Source organism: Zootoca vivipara, chromosome 10 (genome assembly GCF_965207765.1).
Source record: "Zootoca vivipara chromosome 10, rZooViv2.hap1.1, whole genome shotgun sequence".
In the NCBI taxonomy this organism is placed as follows: domain Eukaryota; kingdom Metazoa; phylum Chordata; class Lepidosauria; order Squamata; family Lacertidae; genus Zootoca; species Zootoca vivipara.
In genome coordinates this window covers 4,265,323-4,289,396 of record NC_142593.1, presented here as the reverse complement: position 1 = coordinate 4,289,396, position 24,074 = coordinate 4,265,323, and the positions used below count along the sequence as shown (strand labels likewise).

General features: G+C 40.9%; 1 protein-coding gene across 2 annotated transcripts; it reads right to left on the bottom strand.

Moving 5' to 3' along the window:
- Positions 1–60: 60 nt before the first annotated feature.
- CEP78 (centrosomal protein 78) lies at positions 61–22,163 on the bottom strand. 2 transcript variants are annotated; one of them, XM_035100074.3, is made up of 16 exons: positions 21,817–22,163; positions 20,328–20,610; positions 19,148–19,326; positions 18,991–19,063; positions 17,725–17,828; positions 16,722–16,896; positions 15,487–15,600; positions 13,358–13,422; positions 11,350–11,455; positions 8,780–8,915; positions 7,926–7,971; positions 7,511–7,651; positions 5,683–5,760; positions 5,081–5,247; positions 3,519–3,672; positions 61–1,649 (listed from the first exon to the last, which is right to left on the bottom strand). In XM_035100074.3, the coding sequence occupies exons 2-16, from the start codon at positions 20,578–20,580 to the stop codon at positions 1,152–1,154; spliced, it is 2,289 nt and encodes a 762-aa protein (XP_034955965.3). In that variant the 5' UTR covers positions 20,581–20,610; positions 21,817–22,163; the 3' UTR covers positions 61–1,151. The 2 variants fall into 2 exon arrangements, with proteins under 2 accessions (XP_034955965.3, XP_088509439.1); XM_088653313.1 differs by having other exon boundaries at positions 21,804–22,075.
- Positions 22,164–24,074: the final 1,911 nt, after the last annotated feature.

Below are 24,074 nucleotides of genomic sequence, written 5' to 3'. Positions count from 1 at the left end.
TGGAACAAACTGAGGTCAGAGTATTGATGTAAAGCTTTTGCCATGTCAAACACAAACGCATTCAAAAGTAAAACATTAACCACCATGCATGGGGTTCTTTTAAAAGCCACAAAGCAACTACAGCAAAAAAAGACATTTTAATTTACATGCTTCTTAAAACAAGTTGAAACAATTTTTGTAATAAATTATTAACACTCAAACCTAAGTGTTAATCAAACTGCTTTGTTTGCTAGGAGTTAACAGTACCATGTACAGTACTGTAAATCTAGGATTAAGAATGATGAAAGTCTACTGCTGTTTTGCCTTAGTAAAAGTACCGTAGTTGTTCCATGGAAAACAATTAGCTTTGTTTATAGTCAATTCAGGTTTAATACTTAAAATAAAATTAGTTTTAAATTGGTATGAGAGCAAACTGTTCACTGTAGGCTGAAATCTGGTATAACTTTCATGCCTATTGCTATAACTTAGGTTTGGTTCACACATGCATATCATATAGGCTTTTATCCAGCATAGCACTAGGTCTTTCATTCCATCAGTACAAGGATTTCTTCCTCCCTCTCTTCCCCTGCATACCCCCTAAATCAGTTTGGATGCAGTTTGAACAAGAGTCAGTCATCAAATATTTTTATATTTTATAATATCCACAGTTAGTTAAAATGAAAAGCAAAAACTTTTGAAATACTCTTTTTAATCAATAAAGCTCCTTTAAAGACAAGTTATACTTGCATAAAAAAAGGGAGAGGGAAATACTAAAAAAAAGCCACAGGCACTTAATTTTTTGTATTTGATTCCTAATATTGGTATTCCGTATGTGAATAATCTATACAACATCAGACATTAAAACTTGTTAACAAAATATTTTTTAGACAAAGTAAAAAAAATTTAAAAACATTTTATTCACACAGCAAACTTGACTCATGCTAGAATTATGCACAAGAATTATCGGAATCACACGGGATCCTTTATAAAACAATATAAAAAGTAAAACGCACAATCCTTTTGGATACTGCCAGCGAGTATTCTTGCTAAGATTTACATTGCAAGAAATTAGGCATGACATAGACACACAAAGTGCTGCATAAAGTTTTTGAAGCATGCATTTATCTCCAAGACCCATGAAGTGAACTACCCAATAGTAATGTTTTGTTTTTTTAAATACCTCCCATAGAATGGATGCTTTCTTGTATTTCAGAATCGGAACCTACTGTGTCATTTCTAGAAAGGTCTGCTTGATGTACACTTTGATCTCCAGCAACAAAGCTTGCAGTATAGGGAAGTCTCTTTGAGGAAACTTTACCATTTTCACTAGAAAGATTGCTGAATTTGCTGCTATACACATTTGCACTGGGATCAGAGACTGAATGCCAACTAGCAACTCGTTGCCTTACAGAGGACCCTCTTGCTTCCAGTTCCACAGGTTGGCTGCTCTTCTCAGAAGACGCTGCCTGGCTGATTTTTGATGCATTTTCTTCCATTCTCAAACTTTCAACCTTACCTTCAAAGTCTTGCCATAAACTTTTCTTGGGCTGCCCAATGCCCTGGAGTTCTTGTCCTTCTGTTGTAGCAGCTAGGACATTATTTGCAATTTGAAATGGAGCTAAATCAGTCTGGAAGGAGATGGGATCAGGAATTACAGCTGAACCAGCATTCTAGGGAGGAAAAGAAAATTAAAATGAACACCAACTGAATCTCTGCAGCAATTTTCTAACTAGACTGCTATGTTTACAGTCAGAGGGAGAATTGCTTCTTTCCCACCCCAGTATAAAACATCATCAATGTGCTCAGAGTTGGCTACCACTTCCTCTACACTGGGAAAAAGGGAGATAGCTAGAAAGCGTGAAATAAGCAAGTCTCACCAAACTCATTATCATATTAAAGGTAAAGCCGACCTTCTGATCAGCAAGCCCTAGGCTCAGTGGTTTAACCCACAGCGCCACCTGGGTTATCATATTATCATATTAGCAGCTAGCAATTCATTCCAATATGTCTTTTTATGGTCTATTCCCATTTGTAAGCATTTTGACAGCATATGCTATCATCAGTCACATGGATGATTGCTCCATAATGTTCAACACTTGAGCATTATGCAACAAGGCAACAACAAGAATCCACCAACAGCATACAAATCAATATGGCTTACTTGACCAAACAATCCCTCCCCTCTCACAAATGCAAACAAACCTCACTGCAGCCAACTACAGACAAGCAACCACACTCTGCCCCGCAATCCCTCTCAACACCAAGGAAATGTAATAAGTGAATAGATAGAGAACCTACCCAGTTAAATGCTGACAAAAAACCCACATGCACACTATATAAAAGAACATGAGATTAATCACCCCTCTCCCCCCCCTTCTTCCCCAACCTTATACTGTATACAACACTAATGTCTCATATCAAACGTAACTGATTTGGAGAAAAGACTTCACAATCCAAAAAAGAGACAATGCATGTAAACCAAGAAAACCTTTAATAAAAATTTTTCTTAAAAAACCCAACTTGATATGCATGTATAAAAAGAATGATACTTGACTGTTTGGTATGTCTGGCCAAATAATTTAAGACTGACTGAGAGGATCTTCTTACCACCAGAATCCAGGTATTGCCAGGATGATAAGGACAGGTATTAATATTATTCTTTCATACCCACTGTTCACCATAGGAACCAAGATACAGCAATTCAATATTCAATATTCAGAACAGCTTAAAACAAATTACAGACACAAGAATTGAGTGGGTTCTCAAAATACTTATCAAAGGCCAGGGTAAAGAGATCAATATAGAGGATCTCCCTGGCTACTCCCTCAGCTATAGAAATCTCTCCACAGATCAATGATCAAGTATCATTTAGAAACGCTCTGATGTTTTAATAGTTAGTTCACTTGGCTTTTTAGGCACAATCCTAGGAGACTTGAGTTTTCACCATTAACAGCAATCCAAAGCCTCACTCAGTCTGCCCCAGGCATAAAGAAGAGGAGTTTGGACTTGATATCCCACCTTTCACTCCTCTTTTTTCTCCATACAAATGTTGGAGCAGCAGTGCTGGAGAGGACAGCCCTACAGAGCTTCCTGCAGCCACAACCAAGAGGCCTGTGGGGCAGACTTACTCTCCACCAATTAAGAACTCTGAAGTATCTTATGGCTTCTGGGACACTTCTAAGGAACCATAAATTGCACTCTTAACTGTATTTGGTAACAGCTTATATTTCATTTGCACAGGGAAGGTGGTTCCTTTTCTAAAAATGCTGTCTAAAATCCTTGGACTTCAATTTGTAAGCCTTACAACCAAAGGTTTCATTTGGGTATCTCCAATAAAATGGCAGCTATTCCAAGAATCTGAATGGAGAATAAAACAGTGTTTGAACCACAGTTTCCTGGAAGTGAAGACACACAAGAGCATAAGAAGAGAGAAGTCATGAAAACATATTTGTAGGTGAAGCAAAAGGGGGAGGATTTAAACAACAACACACCAGATGAATTTTGAGCAGGCTGTATTCTTGACTTGTCACCATACTTACTTTGGAATTCTCCATGTGTTCTTGTCTTTCTTCTTCAAATGACTTCTCCCTTTCTGTTACTGCTGGTTTAGCTACAGTAGAAGTCATTTGAGGATGGGCAAATAAACCAAAATCTGATTGATCTATACCAGCCATTGCTGCAAGCTGTCCAAGTCTGCATGATAAAAGACATACCGTTTTAAAATTTATATACCATTTGATTGTAAGAAAATATTTAAGCAGTTTACAAAAATCTAAAATAAAACATTATAATTGTCGGTAAAATCATACGCTAATACAGCTGCTCACAGCATAAGTATAGAGAATAAACTATTTTTAGATTTCTCTCCGAGAATGAGTAGGTCAGGCTGGGAATTTGGAGAGAGTGCCATGGGTGGTACACAAAATGGCTGCTGTTGGGTGGCATTCCCCCGTACTAGGAAAAATATACAATGTGGTCATTCCACACAAAGCCCAGGAACTGTTGTTGCTAGCTTGGAGGTCACTCCTTTTCACTACATGTGCAGCATCAACTAGCTGGCTGATTGCCAGGGAGGGCAGGCTCAATCGAGGGGGGAAGCAATGTGTGGAGTGGCAACGTCATATTTTTTTTCCTAGTACAGGGGGATGCTCTTTGTTGGAGCATCTGTGTCTGTGTGTGTGTACACACACACACACACACACACACACACACACATGCATGCAGAGAAAATCAGTATTGTGTGATCTGTAGAATCGGGACCAGCATAATATAGTTGACTTCCCACGGTCTGGTGGGAGTGGGGAGGACAGCAATGAATTTACACATAATTTTGTGTTATGCCACACTAGCAGTAGTTCCATTAAAAATGATGGGAAGGGGAGGGAAATGAAGTCAGGAGGAAGAGAAGAAGCTGTACATGTGCATAGCAAAGAAAGGTAGCTAAATGAAGTCAATTCCTCTGCCCTTTCTTCAGCACTGAAAAGTTAAAGGAAGAGGGAACATAATTTCTTGAGCATTTAAGCAGAGAAGAGGTTGAATGGTTTTGAGTTCATAGCACCTGACCTTTCATGCACCTTTATTCTTCCACACACCAAGCCCTTTAAAAGGGTGGGGAAGAGACTCTGTAGCTTTCTCCTCCTCTCCATGCTGAAATGAAATGCCCTTCTGGGCATTCAAAGTAATGGTCACCACTCTACTTTTCCTTTCCATGCCACCTTTATCTCACAATGCACAGGCCAGTAACATTCCAGCTTCTTCCATAGCATGTTCAGGATTCCCTCCAAAGAAGACGTGCCCCACCCTTGCAACCAATTGGAGGAGAATAGGCTGGGGCCTTCCAACTCTAGGAAGTGTTCTATATGGAAGGCCATGGGCCTCATCTTCAGTAAAGTTAATATAGGTCAGGTGACCTGAAGAACAGAAAGAAAGGACTTGACAAGTGCCATGGTGTCTGCTGATAGTGGGTTGGCGACCCCAGGATTACGCAAACTTTTGAGTGGTGAGGATCTCAGAAGATGAACCATTGATGGTTTTGAACTATAACAAGCTAATCTATTACAATGGATAATTCCAAGGGTAACTCAAAAGAACACACTCTTACCCTGCATCTTTTAGAAGATCTAAAAAAGCATGAAACTTTTGGAAAGAACTCTCAATGCTACCCAAAACACCTTCATCTTCAAGAATTGTGCTGGCTACTGACTGTGCATGGAGGACCTCTGACAAAGAGCAGTTTAGATTCCGTAAGCGGGTGTTTTCTAGTTCCAGCTAGAAGAAATCATGAAACATAATTTAATTAATACTAAATTAAATACCTGGCAACTTTGGGAAACTCAGGGCCACACACTTTTCATATTTCGAATGTGGCCCTTAGTGCAGAATAGGTTGCTGTTATTTTCCCGTAACCACCACCCCAACAATATTATATACTCTCATTTAAACAAAAGCTATATTATGAGATAAGAGTTTAAAAGCCCTGAACAGAAAAGAAATTATATCACACTGAGTGTTGATGTCCTTATGGCTTTAAAGCTGACAAACTGTGTATGCTCTGTTGAACTCAGTTTGAAAAGCCTCTAAAACTTAAAATCCTAGAAAATTCAATTTTCTACTTATGTGAGAAAAAAGGCTGAAACAATATTTAAACCATGAAAGGTTAGTGTCTCTTTTTTTTAAAGTGCTAAGAAAGAAAACAAGTGCTACCTCCGTTATCCGTTCTTCAGCAGTTGCCCTCTCTCTTCGTTCTTCTTTTAATCTTAATTGACATTTTTCATAATCCATCTGTCAGAAAGAAGATCATGGTTTCTTAAGGGTAAAGGGACCCCTGACCATTAGGTCCAGTCGCGGACGACTCTGGACTCTGGGGTTGTGACACTCATCTCGCTTTACTGCCCAAGGGAGCCGGCATACAGCTCTGGATCATGTGGCCAGCATGACTAAGCCGCTTCTGGCGAACCAGAGCAGCACACGGAAACGCCGTTTACCTTCCCACCGTTTACCTTCCCACCTATTTATCTACTTGCACTTTGATGTACTTTCGAACTGCTAGGTTGGCAAGAGCTGGGACCAAGCAACGGGAGCTCACCCCGTCGCTGGGATTCAAACCTCCGACCTACTGATTGGCAGGCCCTAGGCTCTGTGGTTTAACCCACAGCGCCACCCGCGTCCCTTCTTAAGGGTAATATAGCTCAAAATTAGATTCTTTGGGATTTATGCTTTAGAATTTTGGAATTTCCAAAATTTTCTGGGTTACCTCTGCTCTCGAAATCAGGGGTTTTAACCTCAAAAGACAGAACCATATTAAAATATGTTACTGCTGTGTCTGTATACATCCCATACATAGGTAAAGTTTAGATACATGGATCGAGCAGATCAGTAGCATTACCCTCACTCTGATTAAAACAATTATTATATGGATGTAACTACCGGTAGTTAATTTTTAATTACAATCTTGTAGTTTCCTATAGTAAATCCTTCAAGCAAATTTGGCTCACTCCAGTGGCTCTTGTTTGAAACATTTAATTTGGAAGAAGAAAAGGTTACTAACATGTCACTTTGGAAAGAAAACAGCTGTAAAGGGAACACAATCAGTTAAAGGTCTAACTTCTCTCCCCCATCACACACAGAACTCACCAATGAATCTATGGGAATATTTTACCCTTAGACTACTACCGTATACTAGATAACATTGTCAGAATTCTAGGATACAGTATTTGCATCAGAGGCAGAGCAAGTAATGAAACACACCATGTCCTACACAGAATCTCTCAGAGGTCATAGCTAAGTGGTAAGGTAAAGGTAAAGGGACCCCTGACCATTAGGTCCAGTCGTGGACGAGTCTGGGGTTGCGGCGCTCATCTCACTTTACTGGCCGAGGGAGCCGGCGCACAGCTTCTGGGTCATGTGGCCAGCATGACTAAGCTGCTTCTGGAGAACCAGAGCAACGCACAGAAATGCCGTTTACCTTCCCACCTATTTATCTACTTGTACTTTGATGCACTTTCTAACTGCTAGGTTGGCAGGAGCAGGGACCTCACCCCGTCGCGGGGATTCAAACCACCGACCTTCTGATCGGCAAGCCCTAGACTCTGTGGTTTAACCCACAGCGCCACCTGGGTCCCCCATATTATAAATTACATATTGTCTAATCGAAAAAAAGCTTAATTATGGGCAGACAAAGTGCTATTAATTTTTTGCGACTGTTGCCCTTAGTAAATAAGACAAGTTTTTTTTTCTTCAAAGTTGCTTATCTCATTGCTTTTGTTACTACAACTCCCAAAGCAAAGTGAGGTACCAACTGCACATATGGTTTCCTTGCCTGCATTCATCTGGATCACAGCCTATATTTGCAATTCATTTCTGTATTTATAAAAATTTTAAAGACCTGTACATCTAGCAGCCTTCTAGAAAAATTAAGTTACCGGTATATGGGGTCATTTGCAGACTATTTCTATGTGCCTAGTCCCACGCACAAAGGCTAATCACTGAATTTCATTTGTCTTTCATAAAATCTAAAAGACAGAAAACATACCTGTAACTGATGGTACTGTTTTAACTTTATTTCTGGTGACTTTGTGGCATCAGTTTCACATATAACATCCTCTGCAGCGCCATCTGTCTCTGTTTCAGATGAAGACACACTTTCCACAGTTACTTTCACTGGAATGCCAGCCTGCGTGCACATACAGTAGGCACAGTATACAATTATGTTAATGATCTCATTTTACAAGAAGATTATATAACATTAGTGAACGTCTGTTAGATATCTTTGATTTTGCCTCTTCTACAAGTCCAGGTCACACTGTACTTGTTACTGAATTTAAGTCATAAACTTCCCTAAGGAAGAACCTTTACAATTGGACATTGTCAAAAAGAAACTGTCCTTCCCAAAGCCAGTGATAATACTCTCTTGTCTGTTTCCTAGAAATGAGGAGAAATTATGTTACCTGGATTTGCAATGGAAATTCATGAGTAATCTTCCTAGATGCAGCCCTAAACACAAATTAAATGTTTTAAGAAGTGGGGAGGGGGAGTCTGATGTTTACAGCTCATGATTTCACAAATTTAAGCAAAGCTTATTTCAGCCTGAGATCAAGTCTACATATCAGTATTCCCAACTAAAGCCTTCACTTTCCCTCCACCCAAAATATTGTTAATGTACAACGGCAAGCTGCTGACAGTAAGTAATTCATAGTAGACTGTGAATGGGGTCAGTGGAATCTCTCTCCCTAATTCACTTGTGTTCCATGTTTATTTGCAGAACCAGATATTCCGATTTAGATGAGTTCACCCACCACAGCAAAAGCTATGCACCTATTTCTCCAGTCTCTCTTGAACTGATACAAATATACTAGCTGTGTTCACAAGAACATGGTATACTGGGAGCATTACTTGATTTTCACTTACATTTTCTACATGGGCACAAGCCCTATATGGCATACATGTACAGCAACTAGCCACAAGGTAGATTCATGTGTCATCAAAGTAGTCACTACAATATCAAGGGTTATTTCTATCCCAGACACAAGCCAAGCTTTTCAAAAGAGAGTGGTGATTGTAGGGGTCTCTAAAGAAGTTGTTGAGTTGCAGGGCATTCAGAAGTTGAGCTACTAAGTACAACACAGGTGCTGATGTCACTTATTTCTTTAAAAACTATAGCACTGTACGTTTACATATCTATAACACAAATTTAACTCAGTGAAAATATATATACTGGGGCTACCTAAGAATATACTAGCCTCTTCATTACTATAATCCACAAACCATATGGCATTTTTTCACTGCCTTCAATAAATATTACCTGTGCTGTTTTGCACGTTCAGCAGTACGCCAAGGCAGGAAGCCACGTGCTCCTGGAGGCAAGGGCTTTGGAACATAGCTGTCTTGATCACACAACATTGTCTTACTAGGACTTAAGGGCTTTTTTGATGCAAATCCTGTATCATAGCAAGCAAGAGAAAGAAGAGAAATTGCTCCAGATAACATATGGGGGGGCAAATACAGAATTTTAAAGATTTAGGAGACAAGTAGTAGATGAAATGGGTTTCTGCTGTCAATCCAACGTCAATCATCTAAGATTTTACTGAGAAATTGTTTTGATTCCATAAGTCCCAGGTTACATTTCACAAATGGAAAGTACTACAAAGTTGCAGTAACTTGGGGAAATGCTGATTAAAAGTCAACAAATAATAATTCTCCTACCACATAGGTTCATAAAACTTTATAGGACTTACTAGTAACTTGCTTTCACAAGGCTAATGAGGACTAATGTGTAGCAATAGGGAATTCCCTATTGTTGCACATTAGTCCTCATTAGCCTTGTGAAAGTGTACGATTTTTAAAATTAAAAGAAAAATTTAAAAGTTATGACAGAGGAACTTAGGTTAGGCAGAGCAAGCTATATAGCAAGCACATCAAGGCCACCATCTCTCAGAATAACCAATCTCACAGGGTTGTTGTAAGTGTTGTAAGATATAGGAAGAATCATGGGTGCTGCCTTGAGATCATTACAGGAAAAGCAATATAAATGGAAATTCAATACTTAAAATATATATATTGTTGTGATTTATATTCCAGTCACTAGAGCATGCTGTTGATGAAATTTCAGATTTTATATATAAATATTGTTTTAACATAAATTTTCTTTTTATAGTCAGATGCTGGATTCAGGCCAAGTCTCACCATGTTGAACAAGACTCATGAGTAAATATACTTAAGATTCCAATTGCACAGTCCAATCATATCCATTTTCTTCCATGGGGAAGAAAAGTGCCCCGCTTGGTGGAGATACCATCCATGGCAAATGGCAATCTTGTAGCACAATCCTATGCATGTTCATTCCCAGGTAACTACACAGAACTGGAGCCTTGGTGTCCAGAAGGTTCATAGATATTAGCTCGCATGCTTACCTCTGTTTCTCCAGATTACTGAAGCAGAAGTAGGAAAATAGCCAGATATATAAATTAATCAAGATAATACATTTTAGATACCTTTCAATTTAATTAGTCATAAAAATTCCTTGGCTGGCTCACTCAGAAATTCTTATAAGTTTAAGGTTTTTCCATGTCAACTAGGAAGCTCATATTTGAAGCATATATAACAAACTCCAATTACTAGAAAAGCCTTAAAACAAACCTTTTTGTTTAATGAAACATCACTCAGGACATTAAATTTACTGCATGAGGTCAGCACAGACCTCACTTAAAATTAGAATGTTGGGCTTCAGGCGATTCATTTCCTCTCCACATATTTCAAATCAAGCCTGGATTGTGAATGGATTTAAAATGGAAGGCAGTATGCAAGCTGTATTAAGGAAGTGATGTGGGTTGTGTGCATGGATAGATACCTAAGGGCAGGCCTCCTCAAACTTCGGCCCTCCAGATGTTTTGGACTACAATCCCCATCTTCCCCGACCACTGGTCCTGCTAGCTAGGGATCATGGGAGTTGTAGGCCAAAACATCTGGAGGGCCGCAGTTTGGGGATGCCTGCCTAAGGGCATGAACGCTGGTAAAGTATGAACTGAAGCCTGAAATTTCTGACTACATTTAATCCTAGACACAGGGCATGTCTCAGAACTCTGTATACTATCTATCCTAGTCGAGTATACTAGCAGCCATCCATATTTGCATTCACTACCCCGTCTTAGCAAGTGGTCCATGACCCTTTGTTAATGGTGACAATGAGCTACCACCTTAAGCTTTAGCTTGGAAGCAGTGGGGAATTGTCTCTTGAAGTTTCACTGAGGTGGATTGTATGTAAAGAAGGTGAAGATCCCAGTCCCCCCTTCCTGGCTAGCTTCAAGGTAGAGAGAAATGTTGGGTGATTTGGCAGCAAGAGGCAGAAGCACTTGGAATGCCTAGGCTAGTGGTTTTTTAAAAAAATAATTCTACTTTGAAAATGGGAAGCACTTCAAAAACTGTCCCAGTTAGAAAAATGCAAAATGGAATCAATGATTTTGTTTGCTGGTTGTTGGTTTGTTTTTGAAGCTTTCATTCTTCAAGCCAAAATAATTTTCAGCTTTGCCAACTGGCTGGAATAAATTGACGCATGACTAGCTCAGCCAGGAGATAACCATGGTTTAGTAACCTAGAGTCTAGACACACCCCAATTTAAATTCCTGGAAGCACTCTTATTCCAAGATCCTGACTGTTCTGAATTTTTTGTTCACTAGTAACTAAATATATGTTGGAATATCTTTTTTAGTTTATTAGGCAGTTTCTTAAGTTTCTTCTTATCATTTGTTTTACTATTTCATTTTTTTACATTCTTGCTTCTAAACAAATATGACCATCTATATATATACAAGCCATATCTACTCATTGACATAGCAATTAATTTTTATATCAACTTGCACAAAGCAATATAGTTACCAATACGAATAGTAGCTTTTCCTTTTCTGCCATTTCCTAAGACAACTGTTCTTTTTTTAGGTTTATTTTTAAGGTCTTTTGAGGGTGGAGATGGAAGCCACTTATACTGGAAGATAAGAAAAAGAGTGCATATTTTGATTTAGTAGTAACTACTTCAATATGAACATCCTTACTTAAATTGATACCAGAGATTGGGGAATAAAGGAGAAACTTAAGAATTTTAAATGTATTTAAAAATTAATCTATCATTTGCATACTTCCTGGGTTTATTGAGTACGCCATTCCCAGGCCTATGTGATAGTGATGGCAACTGCAAATAAATCTTTCTTCCCTGTCACATCAAAAGAATTGCCTGCAGCTGAGCTTTTTCAGGAGATTCACCAGACTTAGTCACCAGAAACTGCTTGCTCTGATGGTTTTGCCTGATGCATCATTGATAAACTAACTCAAATTCAGGTAGGTAGCTGTATTGGTCTGTCGTAGTTGAAACAAAATAAAAAAATTCCTTCCAGTAACACCTTAGACACCAAGTTTGTCATTGGTATGAGCTTTCGTGTGCATGCACACTTCTTCAGATACCTGAAGAAGTGTGCATGCACACAAAAGCTCATACCAATGACAAACGTAGTTGGTCTCTAAGGTGCTACTGGAAGGAATTTTTTTATTTTGTTTTAACTCAAATTCAGTCTGGCTTGGATGCTGTAGTTCATATGTAGTCTACAACCACCCATTGGTGTTGCTTGGATTGACATAAGATCATTCTCAAGGATGTTGACAGGGTGCTTGGGATTTCGAAAACCACATTTAAATGGCAACATCACATGCCTTGGCTAGCACAGATCTATCTATCAAATTCTGAACAAGACTGGTAATATTAAATAATATTAAAGGCCAGAATTTCAAATTGGCAGTGGTCCAATCATTCTTTAAAAAAATCAACACCAATTAAAGAAGTTTAGCCAGTTTTCAACCAGCACCAAATCTTTCTCTTTGGTGGAATGATGGTATTTGTGCAAGAAGAATTCCTCAAGGTATTGTTGAATGATATACCTCTCAATCCTTTTCAGTCCAGTACAGTGAAACCTCGGTTTATGAACGCGATCCGTTCCACGGAGGCGTTCGTAAACAGAGGCATTCGCTCCCCGAAGGCACGCTTCTGTGCGTGGCGCCGATAGAGCGCTTCTGTGCACACACGCACTGCACAGATCGCTTCTGCACATGCGCGAGCTGCGCAGATTGCGTCTGCGCATCCGACGCCACAGAACCCAGATGTAAACACTTCCGGGTCCGCGGTGTTCATAAACGGAGGCGTTCGTAAACAGGACTGTTTGTGAACCGAGGTACCACTGTATCAGCAAGAGACCAGTAGCCCTGGTAGGGAATCCCTTTCCTGAAGGTCAACAAGGACATCTGATCTTACTGGGCCTCTCAGCAGTTTTTGACCATTTTTGACCATTCTTTACACGGTTTAGAACATCTGGTGGTGATGATTCTCCAGTAGTTCTTCTGTTTTGTCTAATTCAACACTTCCAGTCACTTATCTTCATTGGAATTCGTGTTTGGATTTCTACAGAGTTTTATATATTATTTACTATGTATCTATGAAACCACTGAGTGAGGTCATTCAATGCTTTGGGACCAGGTGTCATCAGTATTGTCCCAGTCTTCAAGAAGTGTCTGGAAACTGGATGAATTCAAGCAAAACATGAGGCAATGCAAATAGGAAATTCTCAGGATCTGGAGAAAATTTATTTGCTTGAGATAAAAGGAAGTGTCTACCTGTCTGACCAAACTGCAAACCTGCTCTGAGCACATTGAAGAAGCAACCTAATGCTAGTCTGAATTTTAAAAACATGCTCTGCCTTTTTATAACTCAAAAGTGTGTTTTTTCAAGAGTTCCATTGTCCAAAATGTAATGAGCAGAGAAATGACTGGCACAATTATTTGATATTTTGTGGATTATTTCATTATACTAGTAACTACAAACAAACTCTGTTACAGAATATACCTCCATGTTCCTTCCATTTGCATTCATCAAAGCTTTTTCAATTATTTTCTTCATTTCAGCATGATCTACAAAAAAAGATTAACAAAATCATTTTCATGATATGCTATTTTTTTTAGAACCCACTGCCATCCCTTTCAGCCTCTTCTCTGCCCTCATTTCTACTACTAGAGTGGCTAAAAGAACTACCTATATATATTGTCTCCATGGCTCAACCCCATATCTATCAAAGAGCCAAGTCAAAGGATCTAAATATATCTCCAGAGTTATCTAAATGCTAGTGCAGAAAGAGGGACCAGGAATTTACTGTCTCAATGATTGTCTAAACAGAGCTTCGAGGTTTTGCGTTATTAAGTTATTAAGACACTAAACTAAGGTTATTAAGTGGAAAGAGGTAAAGGTAAAGGGATCCATGACCATTAGGTCCAGTCGCAGACGACTCTGGGGTTGCGGCGCTCATCTCGCTTTATTGGCCGAGGGAGTCGGCGTACAGCTTCTGGGTCATGTGGCCAGCAGGACTAAGCCACTTCTGGCAAACCAGAGCAGTGCACAGAAATGGCGTTTACCTTCCCGCTAGAGCGGTACCTATTTATCTACAGTCCATACCTCGGGTTGAGTACGCTGCGGGTTGCGTACTTTCGGGTTGCATACTCGGGGGACCCAGAAGTGTTTATTTCCGGGTTCTGCTGTGCGCACATGCGCAGAAGCGTTCTGCGTGCTTTGTGCAGAAGCACTCTATTGGCGCTTCACGCATGCGCTAAAGTGCCTCGGGTTGAGTACCTTTCAGGGTGCGAACGACACCCCAGAACAGATTGGGTACTCAACCCGAGGTACCACTGTATTTGCACTTTGATGTGCTTTTGAACTGCTAGGTTGGCAGGAACAGGGACTGAGCAATGGGAGCTCACCCCGTTGCGGGGATTCGAACTGCCCACCTTCTGATCAGCAAGGCTCTTTTTTTACATTACAAGAGATGCAGGCATGTGCTTTCATATGGTGAATCTGTCGAACAGTAGTGTCTTGCAATAAATAAAAAAGAACCACGCAGACTCAAAGATCCACAGTAAAAGAAAAACTTTGCATGGAACAAAATTTTTGCCAGAGTAGAGTAAAAGCAGAGTAGAGTAAAGAGCAGAGTAAAAGAGAGCAAAGAGAGAGAGCAGAGAGATAAGGCAGCTCGCTGAGCCCAGGAATTTATCTCTCCTGGCTCCACGTGACTCTGAGTTAGCCAAAACAATATGAACTTTCCAGAGTCTCCCAGCATTTTCCAGTTTCTGCCCTCAAAGCCTTATTCATGACAGAATCTACTGCTGGCGAACAATGGATAAATAACCAACCCACACAGTAGGTTTGAGTCACTCTTACAAGCTCAATGATCATGAGTATTGGCCTTTGGTGTTAGAAGGCAGGTACCTGAAGCCTTTTAAGACTGAAGACTGGTTACATCTGGGAGCTTTAGGTTTATGCAATTTTGACGTGCAGCCCCTAGAACAGGGAAGCCAATGTGGTAACTTCTAGATGCTGTTAGACTACAATTCCTATCATGCCTGACCATTGATCATGACAACTGGGGCTGATGGCACATCTGGATGTCACCACATTGGATACTGCTGCCCTAGAGTGTGTATGTTCCCATCACAGGTACCAATGAATGTACTTTAGTCACTTTCTTCTACACAACCAAAATGTTTCCATTTTCTCCCAATGCACCTCAGTTAGTCACTTCCTTACACATGTCTCTTCGCTAGTACATGGCAGCCAGCAACAGACATGTATAAAGAAAGAACATGAACACCTGCCTATTAGTGTTCACATTGGGGAGAGAGAAGGTATTAAAGAGTACTTTATTGCTCACTTTTGTGGGAAGGGGTCCTCAGTAGAGGCAACAGAGAGCACTCTCTAGCATTTGTCCAATTCAAAATAGGACCCTGTCAAAAGGCAGAATCCTAGACACATCTGTAAATCTGGTTTTGCCCCACAAGAAGCAGCTCTCTCTATAAAGAGTGCCCTGAATATCCTCATTCTCAAGGGGGTGGGGAACATTAATGTCACATTGTTTTTAAGTGCATTATACTTTTCAAATTCTAATATACATTTTTATACTCCAGGAAGTGCAACCAAAAGAAACATACCTATTAATGGATTTTTCCTGATGTCTAGAACCACAATTGTTTTGTTGGTCTCAAATATATCCAAAAGTGATCTAGCTCCCTCAGTGGTAATTCCGCATTGCTGCAAATCAAGTGCTAGAATATTAAAGAAAAAGAATATTATTAATTGGCATGATCTAGAAGTATTTAAACACAGATATAGCAGAATGTTTACACAGACCCTGCTCTAACTTCAACCTGAAGTTGCCAAACTCTGGAGGAAAAAGAAGTATTATGTTATTTCAACAAATTATGTGTCATTTTACACACACTTTCCCACTAAATTATTTGCCCATCACTCAGTCAGTTTCATGTTAACTGGTCTCATACATAATCAAGTACATACCTGTATATTCCGGCGTATAAGACGACTGGGCGTATAAGACAACCCCCCAACTTTCCCAGTTAAAATATAGAGTTTGGGATATACTCGCCGTATAAGAAATATGACCCGGCATATAAGACGACCCCCGACTTTTGAGACGATTTTCCTGGGTTAAAAAGTAGTACGCAGGAATATACAGTACACTGTTATTTGCATTACTGTCCACACATAGCAAGAAGTCTCATTTATCTGGTCATGCCTACTTACCATATTTTTCCGTGTATAAGACTAGGTTTTTTCTCAAAAAAATAATGTCAAAAATTAGGGGGCACCTTATACATGGATACACCCCCCCATTTTCTTAAGTCTGAGTCCCCCAAAATAGGGGGTGTCCTATACATGGGGGGGGGGGGAGATACGGTTATTGAGATTATTCAGTGTTACGTCTGAGGAGCAAACGCTCCTGATAGTGGAGCAAAGAGGGCCAACAGCCCTTCTTCCTCATGCTGCTGAAGGCCCTCCCCAAACCTAGTCCCTAACTGATAAAGCTCATGGAAATAAAGTTGAGGGAAGGGTGGAGAGCTAAGAAAGGGAGAGAAGAAAGCAATCATGTTGGGCCAAATTATTTAAATGCAGAGCCTACATGTGGCTTAACAGAAGGCTTAACAGAAATTCTTTAAAATAGTTTGTACTTAAGAATGGTTCTAAACCTTATTTATAGGACCATATTAGAGCTACAAGTTAGCTTACAGAAAAGGACAGGGAACTTGACATTCCTCTCCCCGTAGTAAGGAACAGACCTTGTAAAATATGCAGTAATTTACTCCACGTAACTGGTGTTGTATCCTACACAAGTATGCTGTTTACAGGTATATCTATAATTAGCACCTACCTTTTAACCATAGGTCTTCTCCAAGGCATTCAGCCAAAACAGTAGCACCTCGGTCACCAATAAGTGAGTTGCAGTTGAGAGTAATGCGCCTTAAGCCAGCCATGCAGTCCAAATCAGGTTTCCTATAGCGCAGGCTCTCAGCCCAAGCTTCACTGTGTCTTTTCAGTGCCTGGTGCTTTCAAAGACAAAACCACCAAAATGCAAATGCAAATAGTTGCTGAAAATGCCAGCTAGAATACAAAAACTGAATGACCATTATATTGTTGAAGGTATAATGAGAGCTAAAACTAAAGTTAAAGTGATATTAAAACACACTTGAGAATAAGTTACATTTCAAACTCATTCTTTACTATGTGAAGACAAATAGAATGCTGCATGCCTGTCAAAACTGAATGGATTGTATTACTGTGAACTTTAGGAAAACTGGATGCTATGTTAGAAGTTAGTATACTGGGGCTTCAGAAGTAGTCCTAGGGACAGGCAATTTTAATCACGAACAGAAATATATGCTTAAAGATAATGGATTTGTGTTACAGAAGACTCAGGGTGCAATTCTAAATATCCAAACCTCACTAAGCCCCACTGAATTCAATAGAACTTACCTTTCAGTAGACATGGCTAGAATGGTTAGAATGACATTGTAAATCCCTTAAAACTGAGTGGAATTTACTTCCAAGTAAAAATCCTGAGGATCATGCACATCCACCAACATCCCTTTGAAAGCTGACATAATTTGAAGTCAACTTTTCAATTAAAAAATAAAAGCCTTTCACATGTGGGAAATGTTTCTAACATGCCAAAGGGCATAAAATTAGGTTAAACGGGACATTTCAAATTTTAAAAAGTCATCTTATAGATGAGTTGATACATGGACTTAGCAGACAAGACAGCAGATATTGCCAAGGCTGTCTGCTTAATATGCAGGTATAGTTAACATTTCGTTCACATATAAACTACAGAAAGGAACAGCAACATTTACATCAAATTTCAAAAGTGGTTTTACCTTTAAAATGTTGGCCATGTGTTGGGTTCCTCGCCATGTCAAACTGCACCCCGTAAAATCTATAGTTTTGATGCAAGGTGAATTCTTCACACTCTGACAAATCACTGAAAATAAAGAGATATGTCACAACTTAAGTATAGAAGGTTTCTATCTTGTACAGCTTCAAGCTCCTTTTAATCATCAATACATTCTCACTTCATTGATCACCAATGTTGTGCTGCCATGTGCTTGCAACAAGGGTGGCAACTCTAGAGTGGCAACTGCTGTACTAAGCAGTCTACTTTCCCAAAGCATTTGTAAAAAAAGAAAAAATCCAAGTACTTCCCTTAATTTCAGTGTCATTTGTGTATTCATACATCCTATCACATAGTAAATTGTGGGAAAACACTATTGTACAAGTGTTTCAGTTAATGCAGTTCCAAGTTGTGTTTGTGTGTGTTTGCACGTCATGTACTACAAGCCAACAAGTCACCAGTTCCTCATGCAGTATGTCATTTTTCACTCCTCCGATTGAAGCTCGTCAGTCTCACTGCTGAACAACACTACCTAGTATCAGTGGTATATTTCTAGAGAATACAAATTTGAACAGTTATGGCATGTTGGGACCTCCTTGCCTGGCCAACAACCTCACATCCTTGCCCCTCCTAAAGCAATGCAGTTTGCCCAATAGAAACATTCAAGGCAATAAGAAGGTTTCTTTTCAAGTCTAAGGGGTGAGAGGTAGCCTATGTACATACAGACCTTTCCCCACAATGTGTGAATGGCTAAGGGTTTGGGGGTGGGCAGCAGGGCTGCAACAGTGGGGAGGAGCAGCAATGGCTACCCTGCACTCTCTCTCATGCAAAGGTTGAACGCCTGGGAAAGGCTATACTCTTCTGTGTATTTCAGGTACATTTGCTCCTCTTTACAACTCAGTGCACCTGAAACAGCTGCCTAAGTTGTCATACAGAAAAACAGATAAATCATGACCACCAAGGCAGCGACGGATTTCCAAGATACCATCAAATTAACTTATTCTATGAACTTCCGACAGAAGAAAGCCAAGATGTAATCAGAATGCCATTATTTTATTCAAATGTGGAAAATGTTCTTAACATACCAAAGGACATAAAACAAGGTTAAACAGGATTTTCAAATTAAAATGTACTAACTACACCAGTATTATGAATGTGTGGGACTGAGCACAAACAGAAACAAGATGTATTTTTACAAATGACACTGTGTCACATATTAAGTCTAGCTTTCTTCAGAAAATTCAGAACTTACTTTCCAAACCTCCATCACCAATTGGTGAGTCTGCTAAAGACAGTCTCTCTAGAGATGATGTGTTAGCCAACCCCTTCAAAATAAAGAATATTAGTAATTTTAAAATGGGCACAGAAGTATTTTTATGAAAACATTTATTGCAATTGAGCAGTCTTACTTTTGTCAGTAATATTAAGTCTTTTTCCCTCAAAAGCAGTCCCTGTAGTTCCAAATTTACTAGAGCACTTGATCTCATCAGACAACTTTTAATAGCTTTACATAGTTGACCAGTAAAGTCTTTGGATCGAATTGCTGGAATTCTCCTTCTTACAATATATGTTCCCTGCTTTTCAACACCTAGAAAACAAAAAAGCTTATAAAATCATCAGAACAAATACCACTTAAGCTGATTGACTGATTAATTCTGCCTACCATCCCATTTTAGCTACATAAGCAGATGCAAATTCCTTTGTATTAATGACACCATGGCTAAAGGCAACTTAAACATAATGCAAGTCACATAATAATAATAAAAATAATAATAATAATAATATCTTATTTATATCCCACCCTCCCTGGCCGAGACTGGGCTCAGGGTGGCTAACATCAAATATATAAGATTGGTATAAAAACAATAATTAAATTACCTCCTTAAAACAAGTCAGGATCAAATTAAAATCTAATTAGATGGCTTTCTGCAGGATTGGGGTTGGGAACAGTAAATGTTCATCAGGCCCAACTGTTTACGCTGTTCTTATATGGGCCTGTGAGAATGCTGGGAGGCCTCTTTCATACTAGTTCTTATACAAAACAGGAATGGGAGTCAGGCTGAGCCCTGATCAAAGGCCTGGTGGAACAGCTCTGTCTTGCAGGCCCTGCGGAAAGATGTCCTGCAGGGCCCTGGTCTCTTGTGGCAAAGCGTTCTACCCGACTTGGCCCTGATGGAGGCCAACCTAATCTCCCTGGGGCCCGGCATCTCCAAGCTGTTATTATTTGCAGACCGTAAGGTCCTCCGTGGGGCATACCAGGAGAGGCAGTCTCCCTCTTCTATTGGAACCTGAAGAAAGGAGTATGAATGAAAAAAATGGACCATTAAATGAAAAAAATGGACAGAAGGGGGGAGGGGACAACCCAAAATACACAATGCTTATCATAATCCAAATTTTTCTTTTTTCTTTTTTTAAAAAAAGATCTTGATGAGAAACTTGCAGTATTTCTGCTTTTGTTTGACTCTAACTCTCATCATCCGTAACCACTGACCATGCTGAATGGAGCTGATCAGAGTAGGATTTAGCACAAGAACACAACTTTATGAGAGAAAGACCGGTCATATGGTTAACAATTTAACTGGTCACTACCTGAGTCTCTATGTCCCTGATGATGAAAGCTTCTTATGGCAATAGTAGTCAAAGTTTTGTTGTGCCTGATAGCATCCAAGAGAGGTACCCAATCAGCAGGTTTGATGCGATCTGCATTTATATCGAGAACACCAAGACGCCGTCTAGCTTTTACAGATTGAAGAGGGACACAGCCCTGAACTGAACAAAGGTGCTCATAATGAGAGTAAAAATCCAAGCTGCACTGTCTTCTTACTTTGACTGAGTCAATCATTTTTAGTCATGTATTGGGCTGCAAATGAAACTAAGAAGAGAAAACAAAAGATAATGTGATGTTATTTCAACAGCTACAAACGATAATTGGCACATGCTTTCCTGAATTCACCAGAACTATGGCTCTGTCCAAAGACTTTCCCTTCAAGTGATGCTTTGAAAAAGGCACTGGACTTCTGTGTTCCCTTACTGCAGAAGTGAACAACTTAACTAGGAGAGATACTGCACTTATTGGAAGATGAAATCTTTCCTGGATGCAAGATATTAAAGCTGGGATGAAGCACACAGAATTAAGAATCAAATAAATGCAGTCTCCTGGTTCACCTCCTCCCTGCAGTGAGAAGAGCATGGGAGGGACCAGACAAGCCTGAGGTCTCTCTCTCTCTACAGTCCATGGGGAATATTGCCATGCCATTTATTCCTTTACTGTATATTCAAACAGCTATACAGATAGGAAGAACATAAGAAGACCCTGACGGATCAGGGCATAGACATAATGGCTAGTAGGCATGGGCATGGGAGGGCACCTGCCTCCCCAGTAAAATAATAGAAATATGTAACAAACTGACCTATCATGTCAGTTCAGCAACAAAAGTTCTGGCTACGCCCCTGCTAGTAGCTATTGACAGCTTTCTAGTCCAAGAAAATACAATTACAGTATCACCATCCAGGTCCTGCAACTATCGGGGAGAAACCATCCTAAGGAAGAGCGCCATTGAACACCTTGAACCTCCCTGATATTGCCAAAATCCAGGAGCTGCTCTGAGCCTCGTGGCGTCTCCGGAAACAGCGCCTCGTAAAACCGTGGTGGAAACGATTCAGTCAAGAAGCTGGACTCGTTTCCCTGTTTTGCTTGGATGAATAATACAGCCTCACTTAATGCCGGATTAATATTTCGACCAGCTTTTCCTGCGACCATTCGCGGAGAGCGCGAGGCAGACAAGAAGCCGCGACAGGGTTTGGGACGCAGCGGCAGAAAAAACGGCTTTTTAAGAGGTTCGCAACGGGGCCGTTTTCCTGCCTCTTAGTCCTCTTACCTCGAAACAAAATTTAAAAATTCCAGTAACACCTTAGAGACCAACTAAGTTTGTCATTGGTTTGAGCTTTCATGTGCATGCACACTTCTTCAGATACCAATTACAAACTTAGTTGGTCTCTAAGGTGCTACTGGAAGGATTTATTATTATTTTGTTTCGACTACGGCAGACCAACACGGCTACCTACCTGTAACTCTTACCTCGAGTTAAAATTAGGAGACGGCCGAAAGCAGCAGCAGCGGCGGCCTTCTTCCCCCTTCCCCAGCTCCGAGTCTCCCCGCGCTGCCCGAATGGCACAAAATGGCCCTCCTCGCTCCCTGTAGCCGATGAACCCGCTTTGTGTTTGAGGAGTCGCCGTGGAAACCAGCCGCTCTCACGGAAACTTCGCGGGCCGCCGACTAAGTACAGGGAGCCGCGAGGGTCATTTCGATCGGCGTTTGACGTAGTCGGCGGCCCGCGAAGCGTCCGCGAGACCATCTGGTTTCCATGGTAACTGCAGCCGCGGGGCCGATAAGCAACAGGGAGCCAATAGGGACACTTTGATGCAGTCCAAGAAGTGCGGGGAGGCTGGAAGCTGCAAAAGACAAAAAGCTGAAAGGCGGAGTCGCGCACGCTCCGCTAGGCCGCCTTCTAATGTTTAATGTAAGACCCTCCCCGTCCCCGAAGTTATCTGCCTTTCCCAGCAAAACACTAGAAAAATGTAATGGGGGAGGGAGTGACACACTACTAATTTCAAAACCATACCTGAACAGTCAATATTTATTTGAAAATTTGTAACAGGTAAACTTAGCCCATATGACATGACTCCCTCCCCCAAAAAACTGTATATTTCTATCATGTTTTCATTGGGGATGGGGGCACCTGGCATCAGAGAATTTGGATTTATAGAAAGAGTATAGCAATAACACACGACATTCGCACGCGAATTATGGGAGCAAATGACAGAATCAAGGCAATTACGCAGGTAATATTAATGCCTTAAACATTAGCACTTCTGACCCTATTCGGGTGTTCCCTGTATTCACATGCAAGCAATCGCTAAATGGGGAAGGGCCCTGCTGCAAAGCCCCACCGTCTGGCCTGTCGTTTTTATTCCGTGTATCGCCTGCTGCCTCGACTTTGAGGGCCAAGTTCTGTAACGCAAGGAGCCTTCTCTGCTCTTGGAGGCTCCCTGCAAAACTTAAAGCCCTGAATGTGCGGCGGGAGACTTCTGACTGCTCGCCTATAAGCAGCCTAATCCACCTTGCAAGGCTGTAGTGAGTATAAAACTAGGGAGTGGGAGAAGCACGTACACGACCACCTAGAGCAGAGGAAAGACGGAATGTAAATATAATGAATGATATTTCTGACCAGTTGCAAACACCTAAACGCAAATGCACGTCATTTGCAAAGTCACAACGCCGCAATTCTATTCTCTCTGCCCCCCTTTCCGTACCGTTTAAGCAAATCATCTTGATCATCCCTGCACACGTGAATACTTCCCATCCATCGTATGCTTAGACAGGATTTTCACTAGTGTTTTATTTACGTGCAAAGCTTGGAAATGAAAATAGTGTTTCTGGTTTCCCAGCAACTCCTTCGGCCCTCCAGCTGTTTGGGGACTACAATTCCCACCATCCCTGACCACTGGTCCTGTTAGCTAGGGGTGGTCGGAATTGTAGTCCCCAAACAGCTGGAGGGCCAAGTTTGGCCATGCCTGCTTTAGGGAATGCAGGGCGCTCTTCCCACAACCTTCTTTGTAATAATACAGTATACTGTTTCCGCACTCATGCACGCACTGCCTTGGATGCGCACCTATCCTTCTTCCCTCGAGTGTATATCTGAAGAGGAGGGCTAATAAAAGTCCAGAGAATCAACTGCTCTGCTTCTCCTGCAAAATTCCTACCTACCCAACGCCTAGAAGAAAACGTCAGCCGCGCTCTAACGCGGAACTGACCGGACTGAATCTAGGAGGAGCAGGAAGAGCGCAAGAACCGCGCAGAGCGAGGAGGAGGAGGAAGCTTCGCCCCACCAGCGCCCGCTCCTTCCTGCCTCCCTCCAGCGCCTGCAGGAGCCTCGCCCCTTCCCTAGGTTCCCCCACGCCGACGCAGCAAGCCACATCCGCCGCATGATCGGAAACAGCTTCCCTTATTGGCTGCCCCTCCAGGAGTGGTTGCTGCTGACGACATGCCCCTTCTGCAACCAACTTTTCAAATACTGTCTGTACAGTATATATAGTCACGATTTCTCATACTATTGGGCACCAACAACAATAACAACAAAATCTTTATTACGGTCGTAGACCAGCATAAACTGGACGAGATCCCACCAGTCACCATAAAATGAGGTGGGGTCTTTACAGTCACTGGCTTCAACGCGCGTGCAAGCAAGCTGGCTGTCTCTCACGAACAATCCACCAGCCCTCAAGCCTCAGGTGGTTCCCCAGCTTTGCTTTTCTTTACAGCCTTTATGTTGTCTA

Bases quoted from the DNA above. Each gene is read 5' to 3' on its own strand.
- CEP78 (XM_035100074.3), bottom strand. From the start codon at position 20,580: ATGATTGACTCAGTCAAAGTAAGAAGACAGTGCAGCTTGGATTTTTAC. The intron at 19,064-19,147 runs GTAAGACTGCTC...TTTATTTTGAAG, and splicing joins ACTTAATATTACTGACAAAA to GGGTTGGCTAACACATCATC. The intron at 11,456-13,357 runs GTATATTCTGTA...CTTATCTTCCAG, and splicing joins CAAATGGAAGGAACATGGAG to TATAAGTGGCTTCCATCTCC.